The following is a 21,992-nucleotide window of genomic DNA, read 5'->3' on the forward strand; positions in this document are numbered from 1 at the left end:
ACCTCCTTTGTCAGCAGAAGAGAAACTCTGGCAATGAGAAAGCAGAACCTGACAACCTGAAGAAAAAAAAAAAGGAAACAAAAACAGGAAGAAGATCCAAATAACCCAGTCCCAGGGTAGGAAGGAGATTCCAAATAGAAAGAAAATAGAATAGACGAATGGACAGATAGATACAGTTAATTAAAGGAACAAAGAAAGCTGAACCCTACCATATGGACCAATTTATATATCTATCTGTTAGAGTTCAATCCTCTCTATACGTGGGTGCATGTGGGCACAGGCCTGCATGTGTTCATGTGCAAACACACACATGAGCATCACTCACAGAGATTGAAACTTGCAAGTATCCGAAGGCTATTTATAGAGAATAGAATTTATACCTATCCAGGAATTCAGCTCTCAACCAAGTTATTCTGTAGGAAGTCTGAATGATCCTTCAATTATACCCACTTCTCCCCTATCCCCATTTCCATAGGCAGCAAATGGAAATGGTCAAGAACATGGATTGTGGCAAGTTAAGAACAGATACTCTGTACACAAATTCCAATTCTGCCACTTACCAGTTTTGTGACCTCAAGCACATCACTTAACCTTTCTGTGATCCAACTTTTCTTTTTTCTGTAAAACAGGGATACCCATAGCACCTGCCTTATAGGGATGTTATGAACATTAATGAGTTTATATGTAAGCAGCCTAGACTACTAATGGATATCCCATCTACCCACTCAGGATCAATGTACCCCTTGATTCCTCATAACATCCTATACTTACCCGTGCGTGTGTGTTTCATTATCTGGTTTCTCATCTGTGTATTCCCATTAGACTATAAACTCCATGAAGGCAGAAACTATATCTTGTTTCACTTTGCTTTCCTCATCTCATCCCATGTGCTCAAAAAATCAAAGATGAAATGGAGCTTTCTTTCTTACCTAAGATTAAATTCCCGGGGTACAGGCATAGATGTTTCAAATATTTATCAGTGCCCAGCTCCTGCAGCCTTTGTGGAGATGTGAGGAAATCTCCACAAGCTTACTGGATGAATAGAAACATGTGATCTAGTCACCACTATGGTACCAATCAACAACCAGTCAACTGCCAGACTCGTGAGTGAGGTCATACTAGATAACCCAGCCAATAGTCAATCCACCAGCTGACTCTGGACACATGAACAACATTAGCAAAGCCAACCCAATCAGGATTGTCCAAATAACTTACATCATTAGGACCTTAATATATGTTTGTTGTTTTAAGCCAAGAAGTTGTAGAATGTTTTGTTACACAGCAAAAGCTCAGATACATCATTGAGTAGCCCAGATTTTGAAGCCCATTCTGGGTACTTCTAGCTCCACTCCCTGAACACCATTTTCATCGTAACTGCCCAACTTTATTTCTGACATTAAAGAGCAAAACTGACATAGGTAAATCAATGAAACCCAGGCTTTATGAGAAAGTCAATTTGTGTTTGTTTCTTCTGAAACCTTGGACAACCTTTCTTAGCCTCAGGATGGTAAATATTTTTTCAGGGTGGTTAAATTGTTCTTGTATATAATAGGTATGTTCATCTACCCACCTATAATGGCACAGTCCACTTATCAAACACAGCTTTGAAAGTTAACTTCATGCAGGCTATTTTGCCTAAGTGTCTAATTTTCCTACAGGAATTGCTTACTCTTGGAGAGCAAAGAGTCATTCCTTTTTACCCTTCACAGTGCCTCGTGTAGCATTTCAGTGATTTCCAGACCTATACATCATGGCCCAGTTAAATTTATAAAATTCCCAAATGGCAACCACAGGGTCATCAAACTTTTATTTTTTTAAATAAGAACATTAAAAAGAGTTATCTACCATTGCCATAATTTTATACAATAAAGATAAATTTTTAATGTTTATTTTTGAGAGAGAGAGAGACAGAGTATGAACAGGAAAGAGGCAGAGAGACAGGCAGACACAGAATCTGAAGCAGGCTCCAGGCTCTGAGCTGTCAGCACAGAGCCTGATGTGGGGCTCAAACTCACAAACTGTGAGATCATGACCTGATCTGAAGTCGGATGCTTAACCAATTGAGCCACCCAAGCACCTTAAAATAAAGATAATTTTGATGCCAAAAACATACAAAGGACATAATCTCAGAATAAAGGATAATTCCTCCCATGAAAATACAGCTAGCAACCCTGCACCCACATTTAGGTACATAAAATTAATATAAATATTTAAACACGTACACATTCATATGCACATGTATGTGTGCATATGTGTGCATACATGTGTGTGTGCGTGCACACACACACACACACACACACTGCATTGTGTTATTTTTTTCTTCCATTTTTCTGTGACCAGTGATGACTTTATCTTTGGCACCAATAGATGAACTTGATTTGGGAACCACTGGCCTACAACATTGCATGTACAAAACAATTACTTGGTGGAACACCTAGGGGATATCTTAGCATTCACAACTTCTGCTAAAGAGGTTAGTCTTTCTTCAGACCGACCTGGAAGCTGACACTAGAGCAAGTACTGACCTCCCACCACTGCAGCAGATATAAGTGAGATAAATTTTCAGCACCATGAAAATGGACGTATTGTAACAAATAGCTGCCAACTCACATTTTCCCAGAACACTTTGAGGGAAAACAATCTTCTTCCATTTCAGCACACTCAGAATTGTGCAGCTAATGGAGCTCAGGAATCCTACTGAGGGGACTCTGCAAACCAATTCTGAATTTTGAGAAACTGCACACTGCCTACAGTCACTCTTAAACAGGCATTTAAGAAAGCATCGCCTCTGACACTAGTATCTAACATGAATGGCCCAGTACACAGAACTGGTCAACAGACACTGCAGAAGCAAATGAAAGAATAAGAGAGTTCCTGCCTGAACTGAAGAGACAGTCTACATCCAGTCTTTAGATATGAGAGATGGGACATAAATAGCAGAACACACTACAGTCCAATGTACATGTGCGCAAGCTTAAGATAAGTGTTTAGTAAACTGCTTGTATATATCCTGTGTCTCATAGATGTGGAATTTCAAAACTTCCATAGAATCAAGCACCTACATCTACCCACTTAAGAGCATCTATATAAATATATGGTGCTCAATATAAAATTTGATGAAAAGATGAATGAACAAATGAACTTCTACAAGAGAGACGATTTATTTATTAACTTAAGCAACATATGTTTATTTAATGCCTCTTATGGACCAGGCACTGTGCTAAGGCTACCTACCATTGCTAGGAATACTCCCATGAACAAAACAATCTTGGTTTTTTGTCTAGCTTTCATTCTCTCTACTCTGCTTCTTGTCCCTTCGTCAAAGTCCATCTAATTTAAGAATCCACCAGCTAGTCCTGAAGATAACTCATAGACATCCCAAGGCCGTTCTCAACGATGATCTAAGAAGCCCATCTTTTGTTTTTCAACCACTGTTGGCTCCAAATCTAGTCTCTTATTCTAAACCCTTAGGTCTGAATTGACTGCTAGAGTTTGAATCTCTTCACTTGCCCTGGTGGATCTCAAACCTGGCTCACTTCCCTTGAGGTTTTCAATCCTTCTGCCATAGGTAGGAATCTTCATGCAATTTCCAGCCCATTAGGGGGCAGCCACTGAAGACAGCTCCTTCCTAACAAGAAAGAAGCTCTGACCCTTCTATGAGTCATTCCCTTATTCTTAAGTAATCCTTCTCTTGTCTTGAAAAAGAGCAACCCTTCAGCTATTGTTAAAAATAGATATCTGAACCAGGCTGAACTCCAGCTGACAACTGTAATCAAAATTCTGATACCCAGAGAGGGCAGACCATGTATGAAGAACCCTTATAAAATACTACCTTAACAAGGCTTATTCTTTGTTGAAAGATGGAAATAAAATACTACGTTTTCTCAATTCTAAGACACATTTTTTTCTCACATTTTAACATTTCTGTGGCCAAGATGTTTTACAATCAGCATATACTTATAATGTAGTAAGGCTGGTGACCCCGATCCGCATCAATGCCCCTCAAAAAATAACGCTGTATTAAAAACATAACTCATCTTTCATTTGATGGAATCTTGTAATTGGGAAAATGTAGTGGGCCACAATTCTTCATTGCCAAAGGCCAGGCGAGTGCTTATTAAAATGATTCAAATTGAAGTAGAAGAAAAGAAAGGCCATGAGAAAGGGTAGGATTTCCAAAATCTTTAATGCATTAATAATGTCTCCAATTCAGGGAACCAGAGGCAATACTAGGAAGGAGGACACAAATAATCACTTTCCTCACTTGACAGTTACTAGAATGGCTGATGATCATGTAAAGTGAAGGATTTTGAGTTCCTCTGTTTCTCCCTTCCCCTGCTACCCTCTGCTAGAATGGTGAACAATATAAAATCAGGGAGAAGGAAGAAGCCAAAGCCATGAAAATTCAACAAACTAGTTGACAGCCTTTGATAAGGAGTTGACACCATCTGGGTCATTGTATGGTTTATTTCTTTGTTTAGATTTTTGTTTTATTGTATTCATCATAGGACTTAAGAGGGCAGGTTCTAGAACCAGACTGTCTAGGTTTGAATCCTGACTCCACCACTTAAAAGCTGTGTGACTTTAGGCAAGTGATTCAACCCTGCTGTGCCTCAGTTTTCATATCTGTAAAACAGGGATCATACATAAGTTGATACCTGTACACTTACAGAAATGTCTGCCACATATAAGCACTCAATAAGGTCATTTATTATTAATACTTGAAATTTCCTTGAAGAAAAATAATCCCTTCTCTCTGGAAAGCCAAAAAAGAATTCCATAAAGCCCTAGAAGAAACTTACATCTTTCCCTGATGCAGAATTATTTCCCCTCTAAGATTAAAGTCACATAAACCTTTCCCCAGGACTTTTCCTTTTTGTGGATGAAAAAAAAACATCAGCAATCTTATCTAGGTGAGGGTGAATTTGCTGCCGAGCAAAACGCTCTTTCAGTGTTGAAAATTTCGCCAGTCCTGAATAAGAAAAGGGTAGAGTGGTCCCAGCTGGAGTCAGATGCTTATCATGATTTTGTTTGACTCTGAAATAAGTCTTACCTCATAAACACAGAATTTCCTGAGGAGACTGGAACAAGAGGAATTAGCAACTGTGTGCACACATCTCTGTAATGAACGGGTAGTTCCATATGTCACAATGTCCATGTAAGTGCTCAGAGACTTACTGTATGCCTGCAAAAAAAAAAAAAAAAAAAAGCACCCAGAGAAACATCAAGTATTTATTTGGGTTAGACTGTTTTTTATAATCCTGCAAAAGGTTACACACAGAAGATGGGTTATTGCATACAGGGAGCTAGGACTCGGGCATCCTGATTCACCCTCTCATATTAAAGGCAGCCTCTCCTTTTTTGCAAATCACATATCAGATAAAGAGTATCTAAAATATATTTTAAAAATGTATACAACTCAACACCCCCAAAACAAATAACCCAATTAAAAGTGGGCACAAGATGGGGTGCCTGGGTGGCTCAGTCAGTTAAGCGTCCAACTCTAGGTTTTGGCTCAAGTCATAATCTCACAGTTTGTGGGATTGAGCCCCGAGTCAGGCTCTGCGCTGACTGACAGCATGGAGCCAGCTTGGGATTCTCTCTCTCTGCCCCTTCCCCCACTCTCCCTATCCATCTCTCTCTCTCTCTCTCTCAAAATAAATAAAGATTAACAAAAATGGGGACAAGACATGAACACACATTTCTCCAAAGACATAAAGATGGCCAAGAGATACATGAAAAGATTCTCAATATCACTCATCATCAGGGAAATATAAAGCAAAACTATAATGAGATATTGCCTCACACCTGTGAAAATGGCTAAAACCAAAAACACAAAAAACCACAAATATTGGCAAGGTTGTGGAGAAAAAAGAACTCTCATGCACTATTGGTGGGAATGCAAACTGGTGCAGCCACTGTGGAAGTCAGTACGGAGGATCCTCAAAAAATTAAGAAAAGAACTACCCTATGATCCAGTAATCACACTACTAGGCATGTATATGAAGATTACAAAAATATTCCATGTTTATTGCAGCTTTTTTAATAATACCAAAATTATGGAAGTAGCCCAGGTACTGAATGATAGATGAATGGATAAAGAAGATGTGGTATATATACGATGGAATATTGTTCAGCCATGAAAAATGAAATCTTACCATTTGCAACAACATGGATGGATCCAGAGAGTACAATGCTAGGGGAATTAAGTTAGTCAGAGAAAGACAGATACCACTCATATGTGGAATTTAAGAAACAAAATAAATAAACAAAGGAAAAAAAAGAGAGAGACAAACCAAGAAACAGACTGTTAACTATAGAGAACAAACTGTGGTCACTAGAGGGGAGGAGGGTGGGGGGATGGGTGAAATAGGTGATGAGGACAAGAGAACACGTACCGTGATGAGCACTAAGTAATGTCGAGAATTGTTGAATCACCGTATTGTACATCTGGCACTAATACAATGTTGTATGTTAACTATATTGGAATTGAAAGTAAAAAGTCAATTAAAAAAAAGCACCTTCTCCTCCCGCTGTACTTCCATCATCTTGAGCTCCTCCACCTCTGGGGCAGAGGGTTTTTCGTATCATGACAGAGACAGGCCCTCATTCATTTCATCGATTTCATCTGATGTAAAAGATATTGAAAGGGGAGCTATGGGGGCGCCTGGGTGGCGCAGTCGGTTAAGCGTCCGACTTCAGCCAGGTCACGATCTCGCGGTCCGCGAGTTTGAGCCCCGCGTCGGGCTCTGGGCTGATGGCTCAGAGCCTGGAGCCTGTTTCCGATTCTGTGTCTCCCTCTCTCTCTGCCCCTCCCCCGTTCATGCTCTGTCTCTCTCTGTCCCAAAAATAAATAAACGTTGACAAAAAAAAATTTTTAAAAACAAACAAAAAAAAAAGAAAAAAAAAAAAAGAAAGGGGAGCTATGGCTGAGTGGGTGTTTCTTTTTTTTTTTAATATTTATGTATTTATTGGGGGGGGGGTAGGGGAAGAGAGAGAGGAAGAGAGAGAATCCCAAGCAGGTTCTGTGCTGTCAGCTTAGAACCTGATGCGGGGCTTGATCCCACCACCATGAGATCATGACCTGAATCAAAATCAAGAGTGCGACACTTAATGAGCTGAGCCACACAGGCGCCCCTGCTGAGTGGGTGTTTCTGTCTGCAAAGCCTGGTATGGGAAACACCAGAGGAGTTCGCTGGGTGTGTGGGGGTAGAGGAGTGGAGGGAGGATGGGGGCTTCTGCAGACAGACAACTGTTCCAGACACCTCCCAGGGAACAAAGATTAGCTTGGACACCCAGCCCTCAATGGCAGGAGGACAAAGGAAGCAGGCCTGAGAACTTCCCTAACCTCAGCCTCTGGAAACTGGCGCTTGCCACAAGGAGCGTGGAAAATATTTTACAAAAGAGGCTAGACGCATGCCATATGGCTGTGTCCGGAAAACTCCCATACACATCCTTGTTGGAGGCTCTTCTCCCTGTGCAGTGGCTCCCAAAAGTCAGCTTCATTGCCGCGGGGACTTAAGGAATCCGAAGGGACTCCAGGAACCACGGGGATTACAATGAGGATGCAGGGAAGAAAAGTCTCCTGAGTGGGCTGCAACACGCTTCAGACTTGGGGCCTTCCCGGCAGAACGGATATCTCTATTCCAGGAGCCAGGGGTCTGAAATCTAGAGAAAGGGATCCCTTGGGGACTATAATGAATGCTGTGCTCCGGCAGTGCCGGCATGGTTCAGCTGTTTGATTAATGCCACACGAGAAGGCAAATTTAATAGAGAGCAAACCCTTCTAGGGTGCCTGCACTGGATAAGATCCTGCACCTCACACCCAGTGAAGAGGACCACAGAGGGGTTTGCGAGACTCCTTCCGGAGCTCTGGGCCGAGGGCAGAAGTGTGTGAAGAGTGTGCCTCTGTCTCAGCTTCTGAGTCCTGAATGCATAACAATGTGTCCTGAGAGCCAGCCAAGGGGAGAAGGGTTTCCATCTGCTCCTTCCCCATTCTCTGCTCCAGCGAAGGGGAGGGGGTGTCCTTCAGCTGTTAGGCCGGTCCTGTATGGCTATTGGCTGACACATTTTCAAAGCCACTCTCAAAGGCTTTGATTAGCTGGCTGTTGCTGGGCAGCAGCTGAAGCCATTTGCCCTGGAAAATGGAAGGAAGCAGGTGTAACCACTCACCCCAACCTGACCCCCCAAAACACACCCCCCCCACCCCGCATACACTTTACAACCGATTGGGTTACTTTGTCCCTGTACATTTTAATGAGTGCACCCCCTTAGCATCCCTTCCCTAAAATGTAACCAAGGGCAACACTGTTCTTGACTTCTCTCTCAAGAGAAAGGAAGTGCCAGGGGTGCTTGGGTAGCTCAGTCCGTTAAGCATTCGACTCTTCATTTCAGCTCAGGTCATGATCTCACAGTTCGTGAGATTGAGCCCCGTGTTGGGCTTTGCACTGACCATGGAGCCTGCTTGGGATTCTTTCTCTACCTCTCTTGCTGCCCCTCCCCCACTCACGTTTTCTCTGTCTCTCTCAAAATAAATGAATAAACTTAAAAAAAAAAAAAAAAAAAAGGAAGTGCCAGCCCAGGGTGGTACCTCGGTGAGGCTCCAGGTCCTCCTCAGGCTGACTCTGGCTACAGAGGGTTCAGGACAGCTCTCCCATGGTCTGATTTCCATAGCCTTCAGGAATAGCAGAGTGACTGGAAGCCATAGGCATATTGGGAAGACCGAATACTTTTTTTATTACATTCTAATTTTATTAAGTACACCCCTCCCCACCAAAACAACACTATACTTAAGAATTAATGCAATCGGGGCGCCTGGGTGGCGCAGTCGGTTAAGCGTCCGACTTCAGCCAGGTCACGATCTCGCGGTCCATGAGTTCGAGCCCCGCGTCGGGCTCTGGGCTGATGGCTCAGAGCCTGGAGCCTGTTTCCCATTCTGCGTCTCCCTCTCTCTCTGCCCCTCCCCCGTTCATGCTCTGTCTCTCTCTGTCCCAAAAATAAATAAACGTTGAAAAAAAAAAATTAAAAAAAAAAAAAAAAAAAGAATTAATGCAATCTTGGGGCGCCTGGGTGGCTCAGTCGGCTAAGTGGCCGACTTCGGCTCAGGTCATGATCTCGCAGTCCGTGAGTTCGAGCCCTGCGTCGGGCCCTGTGCTGACAGCTCAGAGCCTGGAGCCTGTTTCAGATTCTGTGTCTCCCTCTCTCTGACCCTCCCCCGTTCATGCTCTGTCTCTCTCTGTCTCAAAAAATAAATAAACGTTAAAAAAAAATTAAAAAAAAAGAATTAATGCAATCTCTAATTTTTATTCACTAAATGAGATTTTGTATTTGAAAGTGCTTTGAATTTAAAATTTAATATCTGAAAGGACTCTTGCGCAATCCTCTAATCTGATCACCTTAACAATCCAGTGGGCTAAATACCTTTGGGGAAATTGAGACACCAGAAGAAAACCAAATTACCTAAGGATTTATAATAGTAATATAGAAGAACTGGCTTCATATTCAAGTTTTCCTAATCCCAGCTGAATAGCCTCTCCTACCTTCCCAATTTTAATAAATAAATTGCATATATTGTGAATCATTATTGAAAAACTGTCATATATGTTTACCCAACATGCTTGTTGCGTTTTCTTGCAAGCCCGTTAAATGGGTCCCACATGACTTTTAGCCTGCTTCTTCCTCTACCTGCAGCTCTATCTCAAATGAGGCAAAGAAGTGAAATTGGTGGCAGAATAAGAGTGGGAGTTCGAGCTGATGGACAACAGACAGCATCGCTGAGCAGGACTGTGACGCAACAGCAGCATTTCAGGAAACTTTATCTGGTAGCAAAGTACTAGCAAAGTTCTTCTCTTCAGAAGAAGAGACAGATGGGAGTTATCACTTCTCTTGGACCATATCCATGCCCGATCTTCCTTGGGGACAAATGGAACTTTTTGCCCCTCAAAGTGTACCATGCCCCTCAAAGTACCTTCAGTGCTTGCATCACAGGGAGCTGCTGCTCCTGGGATGAGCTAAGATTACACAGATGACCCCAAGATTAGTCTTTAGATGCATCCATCATATCTGGCAGCCTAGAAGACTGAATGCTACTTACAAAGGATTTCAATTTCCAGCTGGTGATGGTGCAGAGCCTGGATGAAACTGGAAAGCAGGTTCTTCTGTCTAAATAGGCAGAGGCAAGGGGTGCCTGGGTGGTCCCAGGGGTTAAGCGTCTGACTCTTGATCTCAGCTCAGATCATGATCTCACAAAAGACTGAGCCCAGCGTCAGGCTTCAGGCTGGGTTTGGAGCCTGCTCAAGATTCTCTTTCTCCCTCTTCCTCTGCCCCTCTCCTGCTCATGCTCTCAGGCTCTCTCTCCCTCTCTCAAAAATAAAAACTATTTTAAATAAATAAATAGGCAGAGGCAAAAGTTCCAATCAGTCTTTGAGCTGAAATCCTTGAGGGGTTACCTGTGCTCTGATCTTTCCACCATCACTGACTCTTGGTTTTAAAGGACTTGCCTTGTATCTCATACACTCATTAACAAAGGACTCAACCAGCTAACTTGGGAGAGGGGTAAAGGTCCTAAGTAAAATGCCAACATTATCTATGATGTTCTAAATAAGCACATATTACATTTTTCTGTGACTTCCTAAAGAAATCCAATTCTTTAACTTTGCTATCTGACCCCTAAGTGATAATAATGATGGGAATTTTAGACCAGGTCAAAGGCATGGGTCACCAGGGGATGACCCAATACTTCCAGAGACATAAAAACCTTTGTCATGACTGACACCAAACAGATGCCCATCTAACGTACTTCTATCACAGTTATCTAACTGCAGGTACATGGCTCAGTAAGTCACCTCTAAATGGGAGTGCAGTGGGTCATTGGAAAGTGTAGGCAAATAACAAAAGGGCAGGAACAAACTTGACTGTTTGCAGCCAGTGCTTTCATGTGCTCATCCACTCATTCACTGGAGGGCCTGTTTTGTGCCCTGCACTCTGCAATGTTGAATGAGATAGAGGGGTTCCGAATGGTCCAGACTGAACATACAATTCCAAGTCAGAGCCCTGACATAAATTTTGCAAAGATCCCACCTCTAAGCTTCCACCTCTCCAAACTCCCAGCACCTCTGCTCTGAAGAGGAAGGATCACTTTCTCCTGCAACCCAAATTTCTGGGACAGATGCCTATGTGGTAGCAAAAGCTATGACCCAGAACTGTTCCCTGGGGGCTGGGGAAGTGGTGGCATCTGATGTGAATGGCAAACTTCTCTGGTCTCACAAATCCTACCTACCACCCACAGCCCAATCCTGAACAACCTAAAGAGAGAGCAAATTGAACTTGTCCAGGGGTGGTCTAAAGGTCAATTCAACATAGAATTCAGCTAAGAAAAATACCACCCTTTTGTCTTGTGTCTTCAGCTCACCACGACTTTGTTTTCTCCTAACCCGTGCTCACAGCATCCTCCTGTCTTTTCCCTCTGTTCTAAAGTAGAAATGCAGAACCAATATCAACTATAACCTGATTATCTCCAAGAATTGGGCCAGCACAGGGTCATGGATAATAACCACAGACAATTCTGAGAAATCATTTAAATTTGCCTTTGGCCTACATTTGTTTATATGTGTGCATTTCCAAATAGATTTACCTTCCTAATTGGGTTTTGTTTGCATTCCCTTGGCACAACACTGACTGGGATGTCAGGGAGGGGGACAGGGGGTGGGCTGAGTGTTGAGAAAAGCTGGGTTGAGATAAAAATTTGTAGGAGTGAAACTTCTAGTTGCATCGTTCACTTAACAAATATTTATTGAACAGCAACAAATGGCATAGCGTGGCACTTGGTTTTGCAGGAGATGCACAGTAGGGATGAGATACAGTCTCTGCCCTAAAGAAGTTTTCCATATTGTCAAAGGGAGTACATGAAGACTTTACATTTATACAGTTGAGATTTAACTATAGCCTTAAACGTGAGCCAAAATAGCGCTGTTTTTAACTCAAACATCCGCTTTTGATCTAATGGGACTCAGATAAATAGCGATTCCTCCAGTTCCCATACTTCAGGTTTCTGTGTTTCTATGCTTGTATAAAATGCAAGTCTCTCAGCTTATATAAAACAGCACAGGAATCATTTCCCAGAGTACGCGAGCGTTGGCGATAATGGGTTGGAGGGGTTTCCCCTTGAGACTCCATGTCTGAATTTACTGACGAGTTAATCACTGAGGAAGCAAATACTCAATGTCTTACATTGTCCTCAGTTCAACAATTTCCAGGCAAGCCCCACCACCCCTTTCTCTTTGGTGTATATCCCCATGCCTAGAATCTGCTACACTCCCCTCAAAAGGCAGAGGCTCTCCCCAGTTCAGTTGTCCACTGAAAACATGCCAATTTTGGAAAAGCAAGTAAGGGGCAAGGGCTGTCTTGTCTTGGACCTGTATGGAAAGTGGGACAAAAGTGTAGCTCCAGGCACTACACCTCACCCAGATTCTCCCCACTAAAACCGGTTCCTTCCCACTTTCTCTGTCATTTCCACTATGCCAAAAGGAATTAGTGATGTGGATTATGTGTGTGTCTCTCGTTGGACTAGGGAATCCCACATCCACTCTTACTACCCCCACTTCCAGGAGACCACCTCAGACTCAAGACATCCTTGGTAGACTGCTGGGAGGAAAAAGTGGCCTCAGGCTAGGAATGAGTGATGAATTTACAAAAGGCACCGCCAGCCAGATTACCAAAGGCCAACATTATCAGCATCATCATCAGAGGCACTCATGCCACACATGACCACTTATGTACATGCAAGCCAGGTGCAAACAGGAGTCCTGGCCCCCTGACTGCAAGTGACCTATGAAATCAATTTCAGAGGTCAAATGACACTTTTTTACGCACAGTGAAGGGAACTATTGTTATGTGAAATGACATACGTCAAATATATTCTTATTTTGTATCACAGTTTTTAAAAAATGCTGTACAGTATACAGCATTAATATAGGTGAGCATGAAGCAAAGAGCCTTAGAAACAATCCTATAATATTTACTGAATCAATGCTAAAGTAAGAGTAAATATTTGTACATGTACAAGGAAATGACAACCTAAATTAAAGGATACAGAATGTGGAGGGTGAATTTGCTTTTTTTTATAAATTTTTGTTTTTCAATGTTTATTTATTTTTGGGACAGAGAGAGACAGAGCATGAACGGGGGAGGGGCAGAGAGAGAGGGAGATACAGAATCGGAAACAGGCTCCAGGCTCTGAGCCATCAGCCCAGAGCCCGACGCGGGGCTCGAACTCACGGACCGCGAGATCGTGACCTGGCTGAAGTCGGACGCTTAACCGACTGCGCCACCCAGGCGCCCCTGAATTTGCTTTTAAAACAAGGCTGTGTATAGAACTGTTGGCCCTTCCCAATTCTTGGAAGGCATTCAAGTTCCCAGAAATGCCTCTCATTCCCCTGACTCAGCAAGGAAAAAGGAGCCACCTATTTTAATAGCTTCTTCTATAACTGAAGGGGTTTAGGAACAAGTCAGGGAGAGACGGTGCGATTCATGCCTCAGAATCCCCAATAAACTTTTTAGAAATACACTCTGTAAATCAGGATAGTAATTTGGCTCTCCTGTTCAGCTGGTGCTAATCATGCCACCTGCTAAAGTTGAGCCACAGAGGAGAAATTTGAAGACCAAGATAGAGCAGGTAACTAACCACCTAAATAGGAAGACCTGATGTTCCCAGAATGCCTTCCCTACTCTTAAAATTAGTATGAGAGTATGTTATTTTACATGAAAATCTTGGGGCACCTGGGTGGCTCAGTCGGTTAAGCATCTGACTCCTGATTTCAGCTCAGGTCATGATCTCACAATTTGTGAGACTGAGCCCAACATCAGGCTCTGCACTCTCAGTGCAGAGCCTTTTTGGGACTCTCTCTATTCCTCTCTCTCTCTCTCTCTCTCTCTCTCTCTCTCTCTGCCCCTGCTTGCACTCTATTTCTCAAAATAAATGCATGAACTTTTTTTTTAATCCAAATTCCCCTGAAGAAGTAATACTTTCAACTGTCAGTCATTTACATTTCAGTGTAAATTTGTTTCAGATCATTTTCTAAAACAAGGTATTGAATGGAACTAGAAAAGATTGTGAAGACCCCCCACACACATGCCTTGGAGGATACTACTATTATAAAAGGGGCATCGAGGAAGACAGCTGGAGAGGCAACGACAGCCTTTCGACTTTGCCTTACTCAGAGCTGGCCCAGCTGAGGAACATGGCCTCCTGCCCACTAAGAACACTGGAACAACTGTGAACATTGGCCATTTGAGCTTGGCTTTAAACCTAGAAGTCCAGCTTTCTAAGAACATTGGCTTTGAACCTAGAAGTCCAAATCCAAATATAAAGCAGGGTAGGGTGTGCCCAGAAGCATCAAAAATTTGATTTTAGTATTTGTGAAACCATCTTTATTCTTTTTCCTATTTCTACCCCCACCTGCCATCAAGATAATCATTCCAATAACCCCCTAACTTGGGAACAGATGATCTCCATGCTGTGGCCAGAAAAAGTTCAAGGGGCATAGGCATCTAAGACAGCTGTGTGGTCATCATGATCAATAAATAGCAAGTATTAGATACTTTCTATATGTCAGCATGGTGCTAAATTTTTTCTGTGGATCATTTCTTTTGCTCATCACAACAACCCATGAGATAAGGTTATCATTGTGCAATAATAACACCGAGACTTAGAGAGGCTAAGCCAAGGTTACATGGCTTGTAAGTAGTGCAGCTGAAAGTTAACCAAGGCAGTCTAACTCCAAACTCATAACCAATAGATTAAGTAGCAGCAACTCTTGGGAAGAAGTGCTAGTTGTTGAATAGTCAACCAGAAAAGTCAGCTTCCTTCTGTGTGTCTTCCACTCAGACCTCATGTCTTCACAATATGACCTGATAAAAGAATTTCTGCTCATTGTACCTCCCAGGTCATAGTGGGGAGGAAACCCTGGCCTGGGCCCTATGGTGTCCTTCAAGGAAGATGCATGAAGGAGAGACAGGACCTGGCTTACAGCCACTGTCAGCCCTGTGCTGAAAAAGCAGCCCTCTCTATGGAGGCGTGCCTGGGCTCCCCCACCCCTGAGGTGAAATAATGGCTCAGACAAGGGGTTTGAAGGCATCAATGGACTGACAGCATAATACCCATGACTTTCACAGCATGTGTCTTTCAGCTGCAGAAATAAGGGCAGGATAATTTTAGCTCTGCGTGTCTTAACACAGCTCCACCTCTCCTGCCACCAGGCTGGCTCCAGACAGGGGCCCATTGTGTCCTTCAGCACTGAAGCTCCCAGACCCTGCTAAGAACCACTGACTGCAAAGTCTGGGGAGTAAGTTTGGGCCTCAGTGGGCAACAGGGCTCTGGGCTACCACAAGCTCTCGCCCCAGGCTCCAGAGCTGTGCGTCAGCAGGAAACCACTTCCTCTCTGACCACAGGCCTGAGGTGGTGACCTCTGAATATCCAAGGAGACACTGCTGCCCCAACATCTGCTCACTGACACACAGCTCCCCTCAGCAGCTCTACACAGGCAGAGGACAGGGAAAGGAAAGGATTGCCTGTGCTGAATGCTGGACAGCTGACATCCTCAGACCTAGAAAGAATGACCTGACCGAAGTGCCTTTTCTCATTGTCCACATACCTTCTTCTCCTGATTTCTTTCTTTGGTTGTAGTGGCTCTTCCTTTTCCTGATTTTCCTCCTACTTCTTCAGCTATGGTTTTATGTATGTGTAGGGTTGTGTGTGTGGGTGTGTGTGTGTGTTTTATCCTATATAGGAGATTGTATACCTCTCTTGTGAAATCCACATTTTATGGGTCTTATTTCTTAGTGGGGAAAACCTAGGGTCCCATCATCTACACTCTGGCCAATTTTGCTCTCCTCAGCCCATTTCCCTTTGCTCACCGAAGGCCAGGCATAAGTGCTTACTGAGGGAAAAGACACAGGAATCTCTGCGCCTTGAAGTATACACACGTACTCCTCCCACCCAGCCACAATATGCTTGGCTCAAACTTAACAGAGCCCTTTGAAAAGATGACCTTTCTCTTTTATGGTCTAATTATGTCTCCGTATCAATGTGGCACCTCACACCTAATTGTCTTTAGAACCCAGGACTGAGCTTCCATAGCTCCTGGTGAACTGTCAGTTACTCCGCAGGGCCAAAGGCTGGATGGGCACTTACCACAGGGCGTACGAGCTATTGCCACTGCATGACCCCATAATGACACCATATCTCATTGGCACTTCCCTACGTAGTTGGAATTTAAAGTTCTGACAAGCTATCTCTAGTTTCTGTCTTTAAGAGGAAGATATGAAGTTGCAAACTATTGTCAAGCTAACTCTTGTGTTTTGTTTTTTTCAAATATCACTACTGCCCTTTACTTCCTTTGTGATCTCAGGAAGTCTTCACAATCTCCTTGCCTCAGTTTCTTCGTCTTTAAAATAGGGATAATAAAAACCGCCTATCCTTTAGGGCTATTGGGTCAAATAAATGTGAAACGCTACAGTTCTTGGTTGCAAGCAACAGAATCCAAATCTGGACAACTGAACCAATGAGACAGCTCCCAAACTCAAGAGGAAAAAACTGAACGCTCTCATCCCAGAAAAGGCAGGATCGAGGGAAACACCAAGATTCTTGGTTACAGAAATGAACGATTTCCCCAGGGCAGCTCTATTTGGACTAATCAGCTCTATTCATTTTTCCCACTTTGTTTCATCCAACTCAAGTTTCGTATTTCCAAGAGAGAGACCCTGACTGGTGTAGAATAGGTCACACACCTATCCTCATTACCAGAGGAGGGCACAGAACTTGGATACACAGATGTGGTATAAGGCTTAAAATTAAGATCCAATATCATGTGTGCCTTGACATCTGGGGAAAACAGGGAGGACCTCAAGTGGCCTGACCACAAATTCTCCTCCCCCTCTGCTCCTGCAAATAAGGTCCTCTAGCCAAAGACCCTTTGTATCAAAAGGCCAAAGGCAATACCTATTTGCCCTGGAGGAGCTGGTTTCACTGCCGACTCATGGAATTATTCAAACAACCCAATCACATCCTTGTGTGAGAACCAAGGGCCTACAAAGTCTGCCTCCCAGAGCCCCTGCTGGTTTACTCTACTGCCAAGTACAATCTCCACATGGCTCTGTGTGACATGTGGTCTTCTCCTCCCCCAGTGAGTGTATATGGCTAATAAACTGCTGTCAACCCACCCGTCTGCGTCAGGTATCATGCGTCCAGCCATCCCTATCACCCTCACCGATGGGGTGAAGAAGCAGTGAATAAAACAGGTCCCCCAAGATGGCACACACCAGGGGACGGGTGGGTCCTCAGAGAAAAATCCAGGTGCTATTACCAGAAGTTGAGGATGAAAGCAGGACAAGCACAAACAACGGGTGTTCAAGACATCGTGAAAACTGTTCAACACAGAGCCTGAAAACCAGAAAGTGAACCCAAAAATGTAGGTAGTAGAAATACTATTTCCACATTGTCATGGAAATCAACAGTCCCTGGAAAGAATCTCCCAGTGTAGCACTTGCCATGTTTATAGAGTACTTTCTGCCCTCTTCCCTGGCACTTCTTCCCAGCACCTTCACGGCAGTGCACAGCAACAGGCATCGGGAAGTCAGAGGGAACACCCCCGTGCGTGACACCCCCTTGCGTGGGATTCCTGCCTTGAGCAGATGGATGAGGCACCAGGGGTACATCACACAAGCACCTTGCTCTGCAATTAAACTCACTGTCAGCCCAAAATGCATGAGGCTGGAAGTGAACAGGTGATAAGCCAGTCACTCCCTGCACTGAAGCACTCCCCTGATTATCTCCCTCCTCCAGGTAAGAGTTAAAAACACTATTTCTGGCAAGTACTGGCCTTCTGAGCAGAAAGCATGGCCACTGGATGACGTATAATCACAAATGCTAGACAGAGCCCCCGGACCTCAAACATCAACCTGTTGCCTATCATTCTGTCATTAAAATGTAATTCTTCCAGTGTCTGAGAGTCCTTTTCAAAATAACACAGGTCCCACCTCGTTGGCAAATACCTTTCCAGAGGGTTGCTCTCTTTATGCTGAAAACCAAAATAGGACACAGACTGGGTACCTGACTGGAAGCAGAACACCTGACTAGGACAAGACCCAGGAGGAAGGAAAGGAGGACTGAGAAGTGGCTGGGGACACACACCAGTGACAAATATCAAGACAGATACTCAGTGGGCTGGGGTCAACCAGCACTGGCCCCTTCTGCTGTAGGACCAGCCAACTTAGTGATGTGGCCACAGTCAGGCATCACCCTAACACCTCTGTCTGCCAAACACTTGGCATCTGCATTAACAGCCAGGAATATGCTGGCTCCAGATATTGGCTAAGTTCCAAACATTTTCAGATGCTGCATAGAGCCTGGGATCTCAGCTCCTTGAGCACCAGGAAACCCTAACTTGGGCCTCCCACCATGTCAGCCCCTATTTTCCTCCTTGGCTTCCCATCATCCTAGCGCTTCACATTTGTGTTATGTTTAAAAATAAAAATTCTTTTTTTTTTTTAAATTTTTTTTTCAACGTTTTTTAGTTTATTTTTGGGACAGAGAGAAACAGAGCATGAACGGGGGAGGGGCAGAGAGAGAGGGAGATACAGCATCGGAAACAGGCTCCAAGCTCCGAGCCATCAGCCCAGAGCCCGACGCGGGGCTCGAACTCACGGACCGCGAGATTGTGACCTGGCTGAAGTCGGACGCTTAACCGACTGCGCCACCCAGGCGCCCCTAAAAATAAAAATTCTTGAGTAGCTGCATACACAGCTCTCTGCAGCTTAAAAGTGCATATAATAACAACAGTATAGGCAACAATTAGACTCAAGACTTTCTTAAATGCCAGGGACTTTATAAATATTATCCTATTTATTTCCCTACAATAATCCTGAAGGTGGGCTTTGTTACTCCTGTTTAACAGGTGAGAAAATCTAAGTCTAGATGTCAACGGACTTGTTCAAAGCCACACAGATAGTAAGCGGCTTAGCTAGGACTCAAATCTAACTGCAAGGCCTCTAATACACTCATTGCCTCTTGAAAAAAGGTGCTGACTTATCATCATGTCCTAATCATGTTGGGAAGGTTTGCCATATACCCATGCAGGATGCATGAAAACATGACAGTTTTTCCTGGAGTTTTTACTCAGGTGTTCAGGATGTAAACTCATCCAACCACTTGGACGTCAATCCGTGGCCACATTTGACCTTATTACCCAAGTCTCAGAGAGCCCAGACCCTGTCCTAGAAGTTGAATAAATAAGCATATCTTGCCACGTCTGAATTCTACCCTGAATCTTTTAGTCTCTTTCTAGAGTCCTTATTGATACATCTTCTCAATGTGTTCACATTATCACCCACGACTAGAACATAAAAACATCCCTGGCTTGGAGCACCATATGAACAGCATTTATACCTTTTTAAAATGTGGGCATCCTTTAAAATACCCACATTTTACAATAAACAATGCCATTTAGGATGTGCCGAGACAGAAGTATTCTTTTCCTTCTGTTCTTCTATTGTAGTCATGGAGACCTCAAATTTGGTTGAAATGAGCAGACAAAATTAAAACCTGCACAGAAAGTTGGTATCAGGGAAAATAATGACAGTTTATATTTCAGTGGTATTTGTGTGTGAGGCAATTAATCATTCTACAGACGTTACCTCATTCTGATCTTTCACTAAGGTAGGAAAAGGACAGGTGCTTTTCATCCTCCTAAAATCCACACTGGATAAATGGTGAAGACCATGATAAGGAGAGACTAAGTCTACACTACATGAAACTACACGGCTGAGGCAAAAAAAAAAAAAAAAAAAAAAAAGTGCACCCACCCAGTTGTTTGGCCTGAGACTGGTCTTAAATTAATCATTTGAAGTTAATGTTTTAATCACTCAACTGAGATGCATTGGTCCACACAGACAGGAATCACCAAATTTACCAATAAGCCATCAAGAGCAGCTGAGGTCTCTCCATTGAATGTGCCACTTAAAAAAAAAATACATTGCCCTGCCCTATGATGCTCACCTTAATGACTGCCACTGTCCCGTATATCTCCACACCATCATCATGGGGGGGAGGGGGGTTCTAAAATACAAATCTGATCACCTTACTCCATATTGACCACAGATGGACTTGAAACGCTTCCTGACCAGACCTCTTGCCTACTTTCCTGTTCTATCTCTCAACCCCTCCCCCACTGCCATGTTGTAGTCCTAAGAAGACATTCAAATACAGTGACTAGCAGTAATTTAAACACTACAAGATGTTGCCTAGCAAGACTACCTCCCCCCACCCAACCCCAGCCTACCCGGCCACCACATACACCTAAACCTTGACCCTCTCATTGCCTATCTGAAAACACCCATTTTTCTCTCCTTCTTTTTAGGATTACTTTTTAAACATTATTATTATTATTTTCCTATTATAATCATCAGCATCATTATTATTACAGAAAAGTACACCAAAGATATAATAAATAAAAACAGAAAAAAGAAAATTAAAAAATATACATAATCCCATTACCCAGAGATAAAACCCTGTTAGCATTCTGGAATATTCCTTACAGTCTTCTCTATGTGCACATATAGAGACATTTTCCACCACACCAGTTTGACTTCTGAGACTTGACTCTAGTGCCACTTCCTGTAAGAAGATGCTTCTAACCTTTCCTCCCCCTCCTCCCCCAAACTTAATCATGTTCGCTCCCACTCACCCTTCAGGTCGCCACTTAAATGTCACATCCTCAGACAGTCCTTTCCTGAACACCCAAAGCAAATGACATCACCCCAATTACTCTCTCTGGTAGCACAGTTCTTTTCTTTCATTGGATTATCTGAATTTATAACTGTATGTGTGTTTATACATTCATGTCTTTCCCACTAGACTGTAAGCCTCATGAGACTAGAGACCAGAGCTGGTAATGCTGATCACTGTACCCCCAAGCCTAAAACAGCATCTGTGTCATCAAGCCCACAAGAAGTATGAAAAGCTAAGTAAATGGCAGCTCCCTTCTCCACACCCCCACAAACACCTTACCAATCTCTAACACAGAATTTATTCCATCCTACCAGTTGCTCTACCACTAAACTATTTGCTCCTGGAAGACAAAGGCTATCTTTCCTCCTGTGGCGTATATTTACATCTGAAGTCATAACTATCCCCCTCCCCCCCATAACACAATACCCTGCACATGGCAGATTTCAGTTCTTCTGAATGACTGAAAAAGTGAATGAAGCAAGAGCCGTATGGGCAGGACACCTGGTCAGCAATGCTCTTGGGTGATCCCATCTCTTACATAAATCTTTATTCTTAATAATCGTCTGGATTTTCTTAATAATCGTCTCCGTATGACGCCAAAATATAGCTGAAAAGTGAAACCATTGCTTCACGCTCCAGATGTTTCGTTTTCAGAAGCCGAGCATCCAGATGACTGGACACATGTGAACAACTCAGTATCTCTTCACCAAGCTGTCTGACATCTTGGCTCATTCAGAGTCTAGAGAGAAAACAAAATGAATGCTTTGCCCCTCCATCACCAATAAAACTAAATAAATATAACTAATTTTAATGGAAACTAAAATAAATAATTACTGTGATTAAAGCCCACATTTTCAGTGCACCATAATCTTTCTACACTCCAAAGAGCACTGGCTTGCATAAGAGACAACTGTTATGTGGGAATATCAGAGAGTGCAAATAAGAAAACCCAACGAAGAGTAGCTTACATATCAATAATTTTATTATAGCACATAAGGGGGAAGTCTAGAGGTTGGCTAACTCAGCAGTTCAGCAGCGTTAACAAAGACCCGGTTCTTTCTACCTTTCTGCTCTGCCTTTCTTAAAAAATCATCTTCCTCCTAGTTTCAGAGTGGCGTGAATAATTCCAGGTATCCCATACACCACAAATAGCATCTTGCAAAGAAGAATGCACCTCTTTAAAGGAGCAAAGAAAACTTTAGCACACTTC

At 43.2% G+C, this 21,992-nt stretch overlaps 1 protein-coding gene across 4 annotated transcripts in view; it reads right to left on the reverse strand.

The window, feature by feature from the left end:
• RGS8 (regulator of G protein signaling 8) overlaps positions 1-21,992 on the reverse strand; it is a 135,129-nt gene that overhangs the window by 45,999 nt on the left and 67,138 nt on the right. Inside the window, exon 1 of one of the 4 annotated variants that reach the window (XM_086693851.1) lies at positions 5,054-5,173. The exons of the other annotated variants lie outside the window; for them this stretch is intronic. Coding sequence (XP_086549977.1) covers positions 5,054-5,158 — 105 coding nt within the window. The 5' untranslated portion in view covers positions 5,159-5,173. Of the gene's footprint in view, positions 1-5,053; positions 5,174-21,992 lie in introns of those variants that run through there. 4 annotated transcript variants of the gene reach the window in all.

This window comes from Puma concolor, chromosome E4 (assembly GCF_028749965.1).
Source record: "Puma concolor isolate L17-30 chromosome E4, mPumCon1.1.hap2, whole genome shotgun sequence".
Taxonomy (NCBI): domain Eukaryota; kingdom Metazoa; phylum Chordata; class Mammalia; order Carnivora; family Felidae; genus Puma; species Puma concolor.